The sequence below is a fragment of the Eriocheir sinensis genome, chromosome 61 (genome assembly GCF_024679095.1).
Source record: "Eriocheir sinensis breed Jianghai 21 chromosome 61, ASM2467909v1, whole genome shotgun sequence".
Lineage (NCBI taxonomy): Eukaryota > Metazoa > Arthropoda > Malacostraca > Decapoda > Varunidae > Eriocheir > Eriocheir sinensis.
The window spans coordinates 3,668,590-3,684,272 of NC_066569.1; the positions used below are offsets into that span (position 1 = coordinate 3,668,590).

General features: G+C 42.3%; 1 protein-coding gene and 2 long non-coding RNA genes across 9 annotated transcripts in view; 2 read left to right on the forward strand and 1 right to left on the reverse strand.

The window, feature by feature from the left end:
* LOC126986169 (uncharacterized) overlaps positions 1–15,683 on the reverse strand; it is a 73,803-nt gene that overhangs the window by 8,651 nt on the left and 49,469 nt on the right. For all 5 annotated transcript variants that reach the window (XM_050842093.1, XM_050842091.1, XM_050842090.1 and 2 more), the window contains 4 exons: positions 11,651–11,952; positions 9,220–9,624; positions 6,460–7,170; positions 4,944–5,204 (listed from right to left, as the gene is read on the reverse strand). In XM_050842093.1, coding sequence (XP_050698050.1) covers positions 4,944–5,204; positions 6,460–7,170; positions 9,220–9,624; positions 11,651–11,952 — 1,679 coding nt within the window. The remainder of the gene's footprint in view (positions 1–4,943; positions 5,205–6,459; positions 7,171–9,219; positions 9,625–11,650; positions 11,953–15,683) is intronic.
* On the forward strand, positions 479–4,306 carry LOC126986174 (uncharacterized). 3 transcript variants are annotated; one of them, XR_007739365.1, is made up of 5 exons: positions 479–2,182; positions 2,243–2,392; positions 2,423–3,142; positions 3,383–3,472; positions 3,773–4,306. It is a non-coding gene; the product is annotated as an uncharacterized LOC126986174 (long non-coding RNA). The 3 variants fall into 3 exon arrangements; XR_007739367.1 differs by lacking the exon at positions 2,243–2,392 and having other exon boundaries at positions 2,543–2,572; positions 2,633–3,142; XR_007739366.1 differs by lacking the exon at positions 2,243–2,392 and having other exon boundaries at positions 479–2,212; positions 2,453–3,142.
* Positions 13,731–14,828, forward strand: LOC126986176 (uncharacterized). Its single transcript, XR_007739369.1, has 2 exons — positions 13,731–14,385; positions 14,456–14,828. It is a non-coding gene; the product is annotated as an uncharacterized LOC126986176 (long non-coding RNA).

Genomic DNA, 15,683 nt, shown 5'->3' on the forward strand with positions numbered 1-15,683 from the left:
AAAAATAGGAGAGGTTGGAAAGGAAAAAGTTGGAAAGTTTCATTTAGTCGGCGCAACATCTGTGGTCATATGCCAGAGACAGAAGGGGAAGGAATTATAGAAGGGAACAGATCCCAGGAGACGGGACACAACCCCTGATTAATACCTGGTACTTATTCACTGCTGGGTGGACAGGGGCGTAGGGTATTGGAAAAGCCGCCCAAATTTTTCCACCCCGCCTGGGAATCGAACCCAGGCTCTCTTGGTTGTGAGTCGAGTGTGCTAACCACTGCACCACGAAGCCCCCCAGGTTGGAAAGGAGGAAAAGAGAGAGGGAAAGGAAGGGAAGGAGGGAGAAGAAAATATGAGGAAAGAAGGAAGGAAGGAAAGGAGAGAGAGAGAGAGAGAGAGAGAGAGAGAGAGAGAGAGAGAGAGAGAGAGAGAGAGAGAGAGAGAGAGAGAGAGAGAGAGAGAGAGAAGAGAGGGGGGGGAAAAACAGGAGGGAAGAAGGAAGGAGAGGAGGGAAAGATAAGAAAGAGATGGAGATAAAAAAAGGGAAAGAGAGAGAAAGAGTGAGAGAGAACCAGGAGGGGACTTGCAGAGAAGAAGACAAAGAAGAAAACAAAACAAAACAACATAAACAGAAAGACAAGTAAACAACACAAAAAGCTTTAGTATGTGTGTGTGTGTGTTTGTTAGTGTTAGTGGCTACATCATACTGTCTGCTCTTTATACATGGTTCGGTTTATTTGTGAAGGGTATCTGGGAATTTATACACACTACTTAAATTAGTATACTCGTGTCCAGTCTTTGGTAATAGGAGCGCTGGACACACACTCGCTAATGGGAATCTGTAGCGTTCGGCTCTGGCACACGCTGACCTCTGCTCTAGCTTGACAGGGGCAAGATGAACACACAAAACAAGGGTCACTCTAGTACTACAGGTAACTCGATTTACGCAAGTTTGGTTAAGTGTTTTTGAAATAACGCGGGGTCCAAAATCCAAATAGATGTTTAATTTACAAGTTTTTTTCACTTATACACGATATTTTATGGAGTGGCCACCAGATGTCTCACGCAACTGGACTCACACGACGCCGCGGCCACACAGCTGAGCTCAGTTCTTCCCGCGCGCCACTTGAACAACAATACAGTACCCACGCTGCCACGCTACTCAACAACAACAACACCCTCGCTGCTGTGCTACCACGAGGGGAAGGGCAGCCAGAGGAGGAACCACAAGAGGGAGACGAGTCAGAGTGATACAGTAGGCAATAAAGGTACAAACCTACCTCTTGTTTGATTTACATTGCTTTTGATTTACACGACCTCTTCAAGGACACAATACTCGCGTAAATCGAGAGTTACCTGTACTCTGGCAAGAAGGGAGCGGAGGTGTTTTCAGGAGATAGTTGCACGGATTTCTACATGTGTTATTAGGCTTGGTGGGGTCTGTTTAAAGGGAAGGCGAGAGAATTTGCCACACTATTTACATGTCAACTTGAATCTCGTCATTTTTTTTTTGCCAGTGATGTGTCGGGGTTGAGCGAGGATGTCCACTTGTCATACGATTGTTAGGTTCAGGTGTGAGAATGTTCTTAAGAGTCAAAGCTCGTCACAAAATCAATTAAATGTATAGCAACTCTGGGTTAATGTGACTTTAATAGGTTTTCCATAAATGATCAAAAGCGTATCAGGCAAACCTTCTTAAAATCATCTAAGTCTATTTAAGATTCTGAAAGATGAATTTGTCTTGACTTAGAAGAGTAGCCAGTAAATATGACCCCCAAAATAATGCATAGGAGCGAGTAGCGGGCTTTTTTTTTACTATTGTTTCCTTATTTTTGTGCCCTTGAGCTGTCTCCTTTGTTGTAAAATAAATAAATAAATCATTCTCAGCTTCATTGTTCATATCTTTCTCTACATTACGATCAGTCTACTATATATTACTACCTATTACTTTCAATTCCTATCACTCACTAACTAAATAAAATAATGGCAATTCTAAGGACTGATCCGTAACTACTAACCTAACTCTCTTCTCCATGACCCTGGAGATACACACACTACCACAAGATAGCTAACCCACAGATAAAACACTAACCCATACATATAGTTGTTCACATTATCTTGGCACATAAGCCCCTCCCTCTGTCTCATTAAGCACTGTGAGGTTAAATCATATTGGTGGATGCTGGGAAAGGTTGAATCATATTGGTGGATGCTGGGATAGGTTGAATCATATTGGTGGATGCTGGGAAAGGTTGAATCATATTGGTGGATGCTGGGATAGGTTGACTCTTATTGGTGGATGCTGGGAAAGGTTGAATCATATTGGTGGATGCTGGGAAAGGTTGAATCATATTGGTGGATGCTGGGAAAGGTTGAATCTTATTGGTGGATGCTGGGAAAGGTTGACTCTTCTTGGTGGATGCTGGGAAAGGTTGAATCTTATTGGTGGATGCTGGGAAAGGTTGACTCTTATTGGTGGATGCTGGGAAAGGTTGAATCTTATTGGTGGATGCTGGGAAAGGTTGAATCTTATTGGTGGATGCTGGGAAAGGTTGAATCTTATTGGTGGATGCTGGGATAGGTTGAATCTTATTGGTGGATGCTGGGAAAGGTTAAATCTTATTGGTGGATGCTGGGAAAGGTTGAATCATATTGGTGGATGCTGGGATAGGTTGAATCATATTGGTGGATGCTGGGATAGGTTGAATCTTATTGGTGGATGCTGGGATAGGTTGAATCTTATTGGTGGATGCTGGGAAAGGTTGAATCATATTGGTGGATGCTGGGATAGGTTGAATCATATTGGTGGATGCTGGGATAGGTTGAATCATATTGGTGGATGCTGGGAAAGGTTGAATCATATTGGTGGATGCTGGGAAAGGTTAAATCTTATTGGTGGATGCTGGGAAAGGTTGAATCATATTGGTGGATGCTGGGAAAGGTTGAATCATATTGGTGGATGCTGGGAAAGGTTGAATCATATTGGTGGATGCTGGGAAAGGTTGAATCATATTGGTGGATGCTGGGAAAGGTTGACTCTTATTGGTGGATGCTGGGAAAGGTTGAATCATATTGGTGGATGCTGGGAAAGGTTGAATCATATTGGTGGATGCTGGGATGGGTTGAATCATATTGGTGGATGCTGGGAAAGGTTGAATCTTATTGGTGGATGCTGGGATAGGTTGAATCTTATTGGTGGATGCTGGGATGGGTTGAATCATATTGGTGGATGCTGGGATGGGTTGAATCATATTGGTGGATGCTGGGATGGGTTGAATCATATTGGTGGATGCTGGGAAAGGTTGAATCATATTGGTGGATGCTGGGAAAGGTTGAATCATATTGGTGGATGCTGGGATAGGTTGAATCTTATTGGTGGATGCTGGGATAGGTTGAATCATATTGGTGGATGCTGGGAAAGGTTGAATCATATTGGTGGATGCTGGGAAAGGTTGAATCATATTGGTGGATGCTGGGATAGGTTGAATCTTATTGGTGGATGCTGGGATGGGTTGAATCATATTGGTGGATGCTGGGATGGGTTGAATCATATTGGTGGATGCTGGGATGGGTTGAATCATATTGGTGGATGCTGGGATGGGTTGAATCATATTGGTGGATGCTGGGATGGGTTGAATCATATTGGTGGATGCTGGGATGGGTTGAATCATATTGGTGGATGCTGGGATGGGTTGAATCATATTGGTGGATGCTGGGAAAGGTTGAATCTTATTGGTGGATGCTGGGATGGGTTGAATCATATTGGTGGATGCTGGGATAGGTTGAATCTTATTGGTGGATGCTGGGAAAGGTTGAATCATATTGGTGGATGCTGGGAAAGGTTAAATCTTATTGGTGGATGCTGGGAAAGGTTGAATCATATTGGTGGATGCTGGGAAAGGTTGAATCATATTGGTGGATGCTGGGAAAGGTTGACTCTTATTGGTGGATGCTGGGATGCGGTGGGCTGCATTTCCTTCTCAATTTTAGGCAAAGAATGTGTAATAAAATGATCAATAATAATGTGAAGCTAAGAAATTTGATACTAATAATAGTTTGAATATTGTGATGAACTCTTTTACTGGTCTTTCATGGGCGGGGCTAATATGCCGAGATAGTGTGAACAGTCTTAGCAGCCCAAAACCCCCACATTAAAACACTCCCTTCAACTACCAGTCCCTTACCCTTACAAACAAAAAACACGAATACCACGAATGTACAGACGAACTAACCTGTCTTCTGGGTGGGGCTAATATGCCGAGATAGTGTGAACAGTCTTACATGCCCAAAACCCGACATTAAAACACCCCCTTCAACTACCAGTCCAAAGAAAAAGAATGTATAGACGAACTAACCTGTCTTCTGGGCGGGGCTTGTATGCCGAGATAGTGTGAACAGTCTTACAAGCCCAAAACCCCACATTAAAACACTCCCTTCAACTACCAGTCCCTTAGCCTTACAAACAAAAAACACGAGTACCACGAATGTACAGACGAACTAACCTGTCTTCTGGGTGGGGCTAATATGCCGAGATAGTGTGAACAGTCTTAGCTGCCCAAAACCCCGACATTAAAACACCCCCTTCAACTACCAGTCCCTTAGCCCCTACAAAGAAAAAATCCACGAGTTCCACGAATGTATAGACGAACTAACCTGTCTTCTGGGCGGGGCTTATATGCCGAGATAGTGTGAACAGTCTTAGCAGCCCAAAACCCCAACATTAAAACACCCCCTTCAACAACCAGTCCCTTACCCTTACAAAGAAAAAACCCACGAGTTCCACGAATGTATAGACGAACTAACCTGTCTTCTGGGCGGGGCTAATATGCTGAGATAGTGTGAACAGTCTTACAAACCCAAGACCCCACATTAAAACACCCCCTTCAACAACCAGTCCCTTACCCTTACAAACGAAAAACCCACGAGCTCCACGATTGTATAGACAAACTAACCTGCCGTTGAGAGTTGGCGTGGCTGGTGGAGGTACTGGTGGTGGTTATGGCTGTGGTGGTGGTGGATGGCGGGTGAGTCGAGGGCCCCGTACGTCCATCCGCCTCCCCTGCGTCCCCCTCCATGAAGCCGGAAGAGTCGGATTGGGCACTGCTCGAGCGACATAGACCCCCACCTCCTCTGTCGCTGCCCCCGCCTCCGCTCGGCCTACCTCCTCCTCCTCCTCCTCCTCCTCCTATGCCTCCTTCTCTGTGGTGGTCCTCCTGAAGAAGTGGAAGTGTTTTTAGTGTTGCTGTGTTAGTTTATGTTAGTGTTAGTTTTGTGAGTGTTCTGTAGGTTAGTTTGTCTTGATAAGTTAGTGATAGTTTCGTTAGTGTTAGTAGATATGTTAGTGTAAGTATTAGTTTTGTGAGTGTTTTGCTAATGTTGTTAGTGTTGGTAGTTTTGTTAGTGTTAGTAGTTTTGTTAGTGTATCCTCCTTCTCCTCTTTCTCTTCCTCCTCCTCCTCCTCCTCCTCCTCCTCCTCCTTTTCCTCTTTCTCTTCCTCCTCCTCCTCCTCCTCCTCTTTCCCTTCCTCCTCCTCCTTCTCCTCTTTCTCTTCCTCCTCCTCCTCCTCCTCTTTCCCTTCCTCCTCCTCCTCCTCCTTCTCCTCTTTCCCTTCCTCCTCCTTCTCCTCCTTTTCCTCTTTCTCTTCCTCCTCCTCCTTCTCCTCTTTCTCTTCCTCCTCCTCCTCCTCCTCTTTCTCTTCCTCCTCCTCCTCCTCCTCCTCCTCCTCTTTCCCTTCCTCCTCCTCCTTCTCCTCTTTCTCTTCTTCCTCCTCCTCCTCCTCTTCTTTCCCTTCCTCCTCCTCCTCCTCCTTCTCCTCTTTCTCTTCTTCCTCCTCCTCCTTCTCCTCTTTCTCTTCCTCCTCCTCCTTCTCCTCTTTCTTTTCTTCCTAATCATTTTATCATCAGTCGAAAGCAGGACGGAAAGCAAAATTGAAAGCACATGATAGCAAATACGTCAAAAGCAAAATAATAATAATAATAAATAAGAGGAAGAAGGAGAAGGAGACGGAAAAAAGAAGAAAGGGAAAAAAGAAGAGGAAGAAGAAAATGAAGAATAGGAACAATAATAAGATGAAGAAGAAGAAGACAAAGAAGGAGAAGAAGAAAAAGGAGGAGGAGGAAAAGAAGAAAGACAAAAAGGAAGAGAAGAAGAGGAAGAAAAAGAAGAGGAAGAAGAAGGAGGAGGAGGAGAAAAAGAAAAGACAAAAAAAGACGAAGAGGAAGAAGAAAAAGGAGGAGGAGGAGGAGGAAGAGGAGGAGGAGAAAAAGAATAGACAAAAAAAAAGGAGACGAGGAAGAAGAAAAAGGAGAAGGAAAAAAGAAAGAAAAAAAAAGAAAAAAAGAAGAAAAACAAGAACAGGAATAACAACACAAAACAACAACAAAAACACACCTTAAAAGCCACCACCCCATGCACACACCCACAAGTAAACCAACAAACTAACACACTACCCCCCCCCCCCATACATACCTGCTCTCCTAGGGTCGTGGCGGGGTGGTGGTGAGGGGGATGGGAGGGCGCCGCAGAGGACCCCACCCCCAACCCCCCTTCCTCAACCCTCTGCTGCCTCCTCAACCCCATACCAACTCTTTGCACTGGGGTGTTGGACGGGGGGGTAGATGACGTAGGGGAGAAAAGGGAGAGCTGGAATCCGTCTAAATGCCCCCTTACGCTATTTAGAAGGGGTGACGGGTACTGCGGGGTGTGGGGTAGGGTAGTGGGGTGTGTGTGAGGGTGAGGGGCCGTGGGGTGACCGAGACTTTCCAGCGTTCGTACCATGGCGGACTGGAGATGTGGGAGCCGAGGGGATGTCTCGAGCAGCGCATGTTGTGGGTGGTGGTGATGGTGGTGGTGGTGCAGGTGGTAGTGGTGGTGAGGGTGAGGGCGGAGTAGTGGAGGGTGTGATGGTACGGACACCCCCCCATCACCAGCGTCACCCCCAGCAGGCAATGTGGAAGCAGGGGGAGCAGAAAGCACAGCCGGGGAGGAGAAAGACGAGGATGGGGAAGCGCTCATACGAATTACCTCCTGCAGCGCCCCCTCCATGCCCCCCTCCTCCCCCTCCTCTGGGATGAGCTCGTCCACCTCCCGGCTGCTGCTTGTACTGATGCGTTTGCTGCTGCTCCCCAGACGCTTCAGCAGGCCGCGCCGACGCTCTGCTGAGTCTGCGCTGCTCCCGGTCTGACATTGTGATAAGAAGGTGGATGTTAGTTTAGGGTACGCCGTTGATTAGTAAAAAATGCATAAATTAAAATGAAATGAAATGAAGTTATGATGAGATACAAATTGTGACGGGGAGATAGGAATTGTGATGAGGAGATAGAAGTTAGTTTAGGGTACGTCAATGATATGTAAGGTAAGGTTTAGTTAAGGGTACGTCAATATGTAAGGTAAGGTTTAGTTAAGGGTACGTCAATATGTAAGGTAAGGTTTAGTTTAGGGTACGTCAATGATATGTAAGGTAAGGTTTAGTTTAGGGTACGCCAATGATATGTATGGTAAGGTTTAGTTTAGGGTACGCCAATGATATGTAAGGTAAGGTTTAGTTTAGGGTACGTCAATGATATGTAAGGTAAGGTTTAGTTTAGGGTACATCAATGATATGTAAGGTAAGGTTTAGTTTAGGGTACATCAATGATATGTAAGGTAAGGTTTAGTTTAGGGTACATCAATGATATGTAAGGTAAGGTTTGGTTTAGGGTACGTCAATGATATGTAAGGTAAGGTTTGGTTTAGGGTACATCAATGATATGTAAGGTAAGGTTTAGTTTAGGGTACATCAATGATATGTAAGGTAAGGTTTAGTTTAGGGTACATCAATGATATGTAAGGTAAGGTTTACTTTAGGGTACATCAATGATATGTAAGGTAAGGTTTAGTTTAGGGTACATCAATGATATGTAAGGTATGGTTTAGTTTAGGGTACATCAATGATATGTAAGGTAAGGTTTAGTTTAGGGTACATCAATGATATGCAAGGTAAGGTTTAGTTTAGGGTACATCAATGATATGTAAGGTAAGGTTTAGTTTAGGGTACATCAATGATATGTAAGGTAAGGTTTAGTTTAGGGTACATCAATGATATGTATGGTAAGGTTTAGTTTAGGGTACATCAATGATATGTAAGGTAAGGTTTAGTTTAGGGTACATCAATGATATGTAAGGTAAGGTTTAGTTTAGGGTACATCAATGATATGTAAGGTATGGTTTAGTTTAGGGTACATCAATGATATTTTAGTTTAGGGTACATCAATGATATGTAAGGTAAGGTTTAGTTTAGGGTACATCAATGATATGTAAGGTAAGGTTTAGTTTAGGGTACATCAATGATATGTATGGTAAGGTTTAGTTAAGGGTACATCAATGATATGTAAGGTAAGGTTTAGTTTAGGGTACGTCAATGATATGTATGGTAAGGTTTAGTTTAGGGTACATCAATGATATCTAAGGTATGGTTTAGTTTAGGGTACATCAATGATATGTATGGTAAGGTTTAGTTTAGGGTACATCAATGATATGTAAGGTATGGTTTAGTTTAGGGTACATCAATGATATGTAAGGTAAGGTTTAGTTTAGGGTACATCAATGATATGTAAGGTAAGGTTTAGTTTAGGGTACATCAATGATATGTATGGTAAGGTTTAGTTTAGGGTACATCAATGATATGTATGGTAAGGTTTAGTTTAGGGTACATCAATGATATGTAAGGTAAGGTTTAGTTAAGGGTACATCAATGATATGTAAGGTATGGTTTAGTTTAGGGTACATCAATGATATGTAAGGTAAGGTTTAGTTTAGGGTACATCAATGATATGTAAGGTAAGGTTTAGTTTAGGGTACATCAATGATATGTAAGGTAAGGTTTAGTTTAGGGTACGTCAATGATATGTAAGGTAAGGTTTAGTTTAGGGTACGTCAATGATAAAGAGAGAAATACAAAAAACAATAAATGCGTGTTACGGAAATTTTTTACTTACATATTATGAATGGAGATTAAAAAAGGGTACAGCATTAAAAAAAAAAAAATAAATAAAATAAATAAATAAATAAAAAAAAAAATAAATAAAAAATGTATAAAGGAATAAATACATAATGTGGAAAACCTTAAAGATGAATTAAAGTGAATACATGAATGAATAGATGTAGAAATGAGTAAGGGGTGAGTAGCGGCCTTTTTTTTTCATTATTATTTCCTTTTTTTTTGCCCTTGAACTGTTTCCGCTACTGTACCATGAGTGATGAATCCAGGGACTCGGCCGGTGTGCTGGGTGCCTCCTGCGAGTCCGAGGAGACGCGGCGGGTCAGGCTGAGCTGTAGCCGTCGTCGCTGGTCCCTCAGTTCCTCCTCGTTGCTGTCCACACTCGTCGCTGAACTCGCCATCGACCACACCGAGTCCTTGTGTGTCAGAGGCCCGTGCCGCCATCCCCCGGGGTCAGACGCACCCTCCCCGCCCTCCGACGCATCCTCCGATATATCCTCCTCCACGTCCTTCTCCTCCCCTGCTGAGTCGTCCATCGAGGGGTTGGGCGAGGTGCCGTGCTGCGTCGCCTCCCACTCCTCGTCCTCGTTCATGAGTTGCCCATCGCGGTCGAGGTCGAATGAGTCCTGCCCGATGATGAGGCGTTTCCGCGGCACCTGGCCAAGGGACGGAGGGGAAACACTAGGGACATTGTGTTAGCGGGAAAGTGCAATCATCGAACAGCCATAAGAATACAAGGAGAGAAAAAATATGCATAATCAGTAATGGAGAAAGTAAATATAATGATGAGATGAGATTGATTGTTTTGGCGTTCCCTCTTGGAAAGCGTAATCATTGAACAGCTATAAGAATACAAGGCGAGAAAAAATATGCATAAACAGTAATGGAGAAAGTAAATATAATGACAAGATGAGATTGATTGATTGTTTTGGCGTTCCCTCTTGGAAAGTGCAATCATCAAACAGCCATAAGAATACAAGGAGAGAAAAAATGCATAAACAGTAATATAGAAAGTAAATATAATGACAAGATGAGATTGATTGATTACTTTGGCGTTCCCTCTTGGAAAGTGCAATCATTGAACAGCCATAAGAATACAAGGAGAGAAAAAAATGCATAAACAGTAATGGAGAAACTATATATAATGACGAGATGAGATTGATTGATTGTTTTGGCGTTTTCTCTTGGCGCCGCAAACGGACGAGATGAGATATTAACGGCCGCCTTCACAGTCACTTCGTTTGTTTTGATCGTTACCAATGGCGGCGATCGACACTATAGTTTTCCACGTGAAACTGGCCTATGGGGTAGTGGCGGCTGCAGAGGAAGAAGCGAGAGGTGTTGAGAGTGTGTGGCAAGGTGCGAGGCTAGGCTAACCCCGCAGCCGCCACTACCCCATCGGCCAGTTTTACGTGGAAATACTACAGCGGCGATAACAGCCATTGGTAACGATCAAAACAAACAAAATGACTGTGAAAGCGGCCGTAAGGATGTTTTGTTATTGGGAAAGTGCAGTGACGGAGTGATCGACCAACCATAACAACACAAGGAGAGGAAGTAATGCGTAATAGTGATCAAGAAACTGAATATTAGAATGAAATGAACTATGGTAAGGGCGTGTTGTCATAGAGGAACTAGAACAATGAAGAAGGAATGAAATAATAAACCTACAAATAATGGGAATGCAAAAGAAAGATCGTCTGCCAATATAACTGAATATAATGATGAAATGAACAATGGTAAGGATGTGTTGTCATTGGGGAACTAGAACAATGAAGGAATGAAATAATAAACCTTCAAATAATGGGAATGAAAAAGAAAGATCGTCTGCCAATATAACTGAATATGATGATGAAATAAACAATGGTAAGGATGTGTTGTCATTGAGGAACCAGAACAATGAAGAAGGAAGGAAATAAGAAACCTTCAAATAATGGGAATGAAAAAGAAAGATCGTCTGCCAATATAACTGAATATAATGATGAAATGAACAATGGTAAGGATGTGTTGTCATTGAGGAACCAGAACAATGAAGAAGGAATGAAATAATAAACCTACAAATAATGGGAATGAAAAAGAAAGATCGTCTGCCAATATAACTGAATATAATGATGAAATGAACTATGCTAAGGCCGTGTTGTCATTGGGGAACTAGAACAATGAAGAAGGAATGAAATAAGAAATGTACAAATAATGGGAATGAAAAAGAAAGATCGTCTGCCAATATAACTGAATATAATGATGAAATAAAATAGATTGTTAGCAGAAAATAACAAGAAATATACTCACAAATAATCTATGAATTTTAAGAACACGGAAAGGATACAGAAATAGCCTAATAAAACTACAACCAAATACAACATCCTGACCTTACTACCACTACTATTACTACTACTACTACTACAGCCACCTCAAAAATAACAAGAAATATACTGACAAGCGATCTATGAATTTTAAGAACACAGAAAGTATACAAAAATAGCCTAATAAAACTACAACCAAATACATCATCCTGACCTTACTACCACTACTACTACTACAACCATCCCTACCACCACCACCATCACTGTTATACCACCACAACAGAAAAGATAGAAAATTAAACTGAAAATAAAGCCAAATACTACCACTACTACTACTACTACTATTACTACCACTACACCACCACCACCACCACTATACCTCCGGAGATCGCTGTCCCTGGAGATCCAAGAGGCGACGGTTCTCCGGATTCAGCACCGAGGAGTGACGGTTTGGACGCATGGCCCCGGCGATCAACGTATTCGCGACGACACTCTGCATCCCCATCTTCTTGGCCACCTGCGCGAACCTCTTCTGCCCCGTCAGCTTCCCCTGGGGCTGTGGAATCGACTCCTGGCTGTTCATCCGCTGTACATGTCTCGCCGCGCGCTGCTTCTCTCGGATATTCTCGATCAGCTGCGTCATGAGCGGCGACACGGTGGCGGTGGAGGAGCGACGGAGGGCTGGGGGTATGGGGGTATGGGGGTGAGGGTGACTACGGGTGGCTACATATGAGGGATAATGTAAATAAAGATCGTAGGCGAAGGGCAAGGGTGACTAAAGAGTTATAGGGTGAAGGGAAAGGCTGGCTAAAGTAGGCTAAGGCTCGTATTCTTAAACATTTCCGTGACCTAGTACACATATTTGACAAGGCTTTCGTAGGAGTTTGGGGCGTTTCCAGGGGTGGTTTTATGACCCTGGTGGTAGTTTGACCCTTCCTCTGTACCATGAACCTAGAAGAAGCACTCATGAGCACCCAGCTGATCTCCTTTTTGGTCTTTGAAAGTAGTTGATGTGGGAAGCAGAAGTGTTTAAGAATACCAGCCTTAGTATTATGACCAAGGTATAGATGTAATAGTAGATAAGGAATGATAAGAAATGACAGACCATGATGAGAAGAAAAGAGTAATACTAAAAAGGGGAAAGTTGGAAAGTTTTGTTTAGTCGGAGCAACATCTGTGGTCATATGCCGGAGAGAGACAGAAGGGAAGGAATTATAGGAGAAGGAAACAGATACCAGGAGACGGGACACAACCCCCAATTAATACCTGGTACCCATTCACTGCTGGGTGGACAGGGGCGTAGGGTATCGGAAAACCCGCCCAAATTTTTCCACTCCACCCGGGAATCGAACCCGGGCTCTCTCGGTTGTGAGCTGAGTGTGCTAACCACTGCACCACGAAGCCCACCCAATAAAATGGCGTAACTGGACACAGGGAACTAGATATGATGGACTAATTAAAAGGAGAATTTGAGGTAGAAAGGAGAGGAAAATTTGGGGAAGAATGAAGGGAAAGGGCGACAAGATACTGAGGGGGGGAGAATGGAGAAATAAATCAACACAATCAGTGAAGAAAATAACGAAATAAATCAATAAAAAATCACATAAGAAATTCACACACAGCAATCTTGTCTGAAAGAAAAAAAATATAGGAAGTCAAAAAACAATAAATAAAACATCCGAAAATAAATAAAGAAAGAAAATATCGTGTAAAACATAATATATTAGTACGAACATTGCGGTCTGGCCTAAAAAATAAATAAATAAATAAAAAGAAGCATGGGTAAAGAATTCTATAAACGTTTGAAGTCAAGTATAGGATAGATGAAGCTCCAAAAAGAGTACTAATAATAATCGAACGGAAGACGTATTAATAAATATAATAAATGGATAAAAAAGTGACAAACGAAAAAAAAAAGGTAAAACAAAACGAAAAGAAAACAGGAAGAAGAAGAAAAGGAGGAAAAGAAGGAAGAGAAGAGGAGGAAGGAGAGGTGGAGGTGGAGAAATGAGACAAACAATAAGAGATAAGAAGAAGGAGGAAGATGAAGAGGAGGAAGGAAGAGGGGGAGGAGAAAGAGGAGAAATGAGACAGAAAACAAAGGAGGAGAAATGAAGGAGGAAGAGGAAAAAGAGGAAGAAGAAGAAGAAATAGGACAAAAAAAAAGAGGAAGAAGGAAGAGGAAGAGAAGGAAGGAGGAGGAAAAAGGAGAAAAAGAAGAAAGGGGAGGAGGAGGAGGAGGAGGACGAAACACACACACACACACACACACAAAAAAAAAAAAAAAAATAAATAAATAAATAAATAAAATAAATAAATAAATAAATAAATAAATAAATAAATAAATAAAAATAAAAATAAATAAATAAATAAATAAATAAAGAGGAGGAGGAGGAGGAGAAACACACACGCACACACACACAAAAAAAAAATTAAGAGGAGGAGGAGGAGGAAAAATACATGACAATAAGCAGGAAAATAAGGACAATAAAAACACCCCCGGTCATACTAATATTAAACTTTATTGATTATTTGAGACAGGCAGCATTATTATCATTATTACTATTATTATTATTATCATTATTATCTTTTATGCGGCAACAATGAGGATAAATAACAAGGAAGGGAAGGAAGGAGGGAAGGAAGGAAGGGAGGGAAGAGGAAATGGAAGAAAAGGAGGAGAGGTTGAAGGAAGGAAGGGAAGGAAGGAGGGAAGGAGGGATGGAAGAAAGGAAGGGAAGGAAGAAAGGAAGGAAGGAAGGAAAGGAAGGGAGGAAGGAAGGGAGGGAGGGAAAGAGCGACAAGGTTTAGCAGGAAAAGATTACGCAAGACAAACTGGAGTGAAAAGACTGATTATAGAAAGAGAAAATATTTATACTGTAGAGAAAAGAGGGAATATTTAAACTTCAGGCAAGAGAAGATATTTAACCTTTAGGCAAGAGAAAATATTCAAACCATAGACACAAGAAAATATAGTCAAGTTTGGAAGTTACAAGAGAGAGGTGAGGTTAGGTTCGTACGGGCTGTGAAGAGGAGATAAGAAGGAAAGGAGGAGAGAAGGGAGATAAAGAGGAATGAAAGGGAGAAAGGGAAGGAGAGAAGAAAGGGAGAGAGGTAGAAGGAGGGAAGGAGGAGAGAAGGAAGGGAGGGAAAGAGAAATGGGTAAGAAGGAAGAAAGGGAGAGGTAGAAGGAGGGAAGGAGGAGAGAAGGAGAGGAGGGAAAGAGAAATGGGTAAGAAGGAAGAAAGGGAAGGAGAGAAGGAAGGGAGAGAGGTAGGAGGGAAGGAGGGGGCATCACAACACACAATGGTAATATAAGTTCTATAAGTGAGTCTGGCGGTGAGCGCGTCCTGCCATCAACAATAAGTGGGTAAAATACTTGGGCGCATAACAAGAGTATAGACGACGCACACACACACACACACACGCACACACATAGTCCCTCTCACACTCACACGTACACACACACAGAGTTGCATGTTCACTACCTCTCTCACGCACACACACGCACATAATCACTCTCTCTCACATTCACATATAGAGTCGCTTGTTCTTTCCCTCTCTCTCTCTCACACATGCACTCACTCGCTCTCTCTCTCACTCTCTCTAATACGTCCAAAACAGCTCACCACGTTCTCGGCTCAGGATGCGAGTCAAGGCTTCCTCCGTGGTGCGTCGTGAGATCACAGCTTTTAACTATTAAGGGCGTGTCTGCCGATCTGTACGCACTGCTCCTATTGGTACGGACGCAAGGGAAGATGTATCATAAAAGAAAGTTGTATATGGAGAAAATAGTGTAAGTATTAATCTGCTTTCTGATCATATTGCAAACTTTCTATTTCACGAACCTGCCAGAGTGAGTTCGGCAGAGATGACAGAAGTGCTTTGGGTATTTCTGACACGGTATTTTTATCTTCCTGTATGGCTATTTGTGATGAGATTTGTTTTTACATTATAAAGGTATTTCAAATGTGACTTCATTTTCTCTTTTCTTAGTTGTCATTTCTCACAAGAATAGTATTTTTTCCCGACTTGGCTATTTCTGAGAAGACGTATTTATTTTCATATTTCTATTTTTCCGCAAGACAATTTAACATATTACTTCATATATAAACAATTCATTCAGAAAGTTGAGACTCCTTCTTATGTGACAAGACGTATTTTTTTTATATTTCTATTTTTCCGCTAGACAATTTAACATATTACTTCATATATAAACAATTCATTCAGAAAATTGAGACTCCTTCTTATGTGACAAGACGTACTTTTTTCATATTTCTATTTTTCCGCAAGACAATTTAACATATTACTTCATATATAAACAATTCATTCAGAAAATTGAGACTCCTTATGAGGGAGGCAAACCATACTCTCTCTATCAGTGTCCAGAATTGAGGGGTTACTGTAGCATT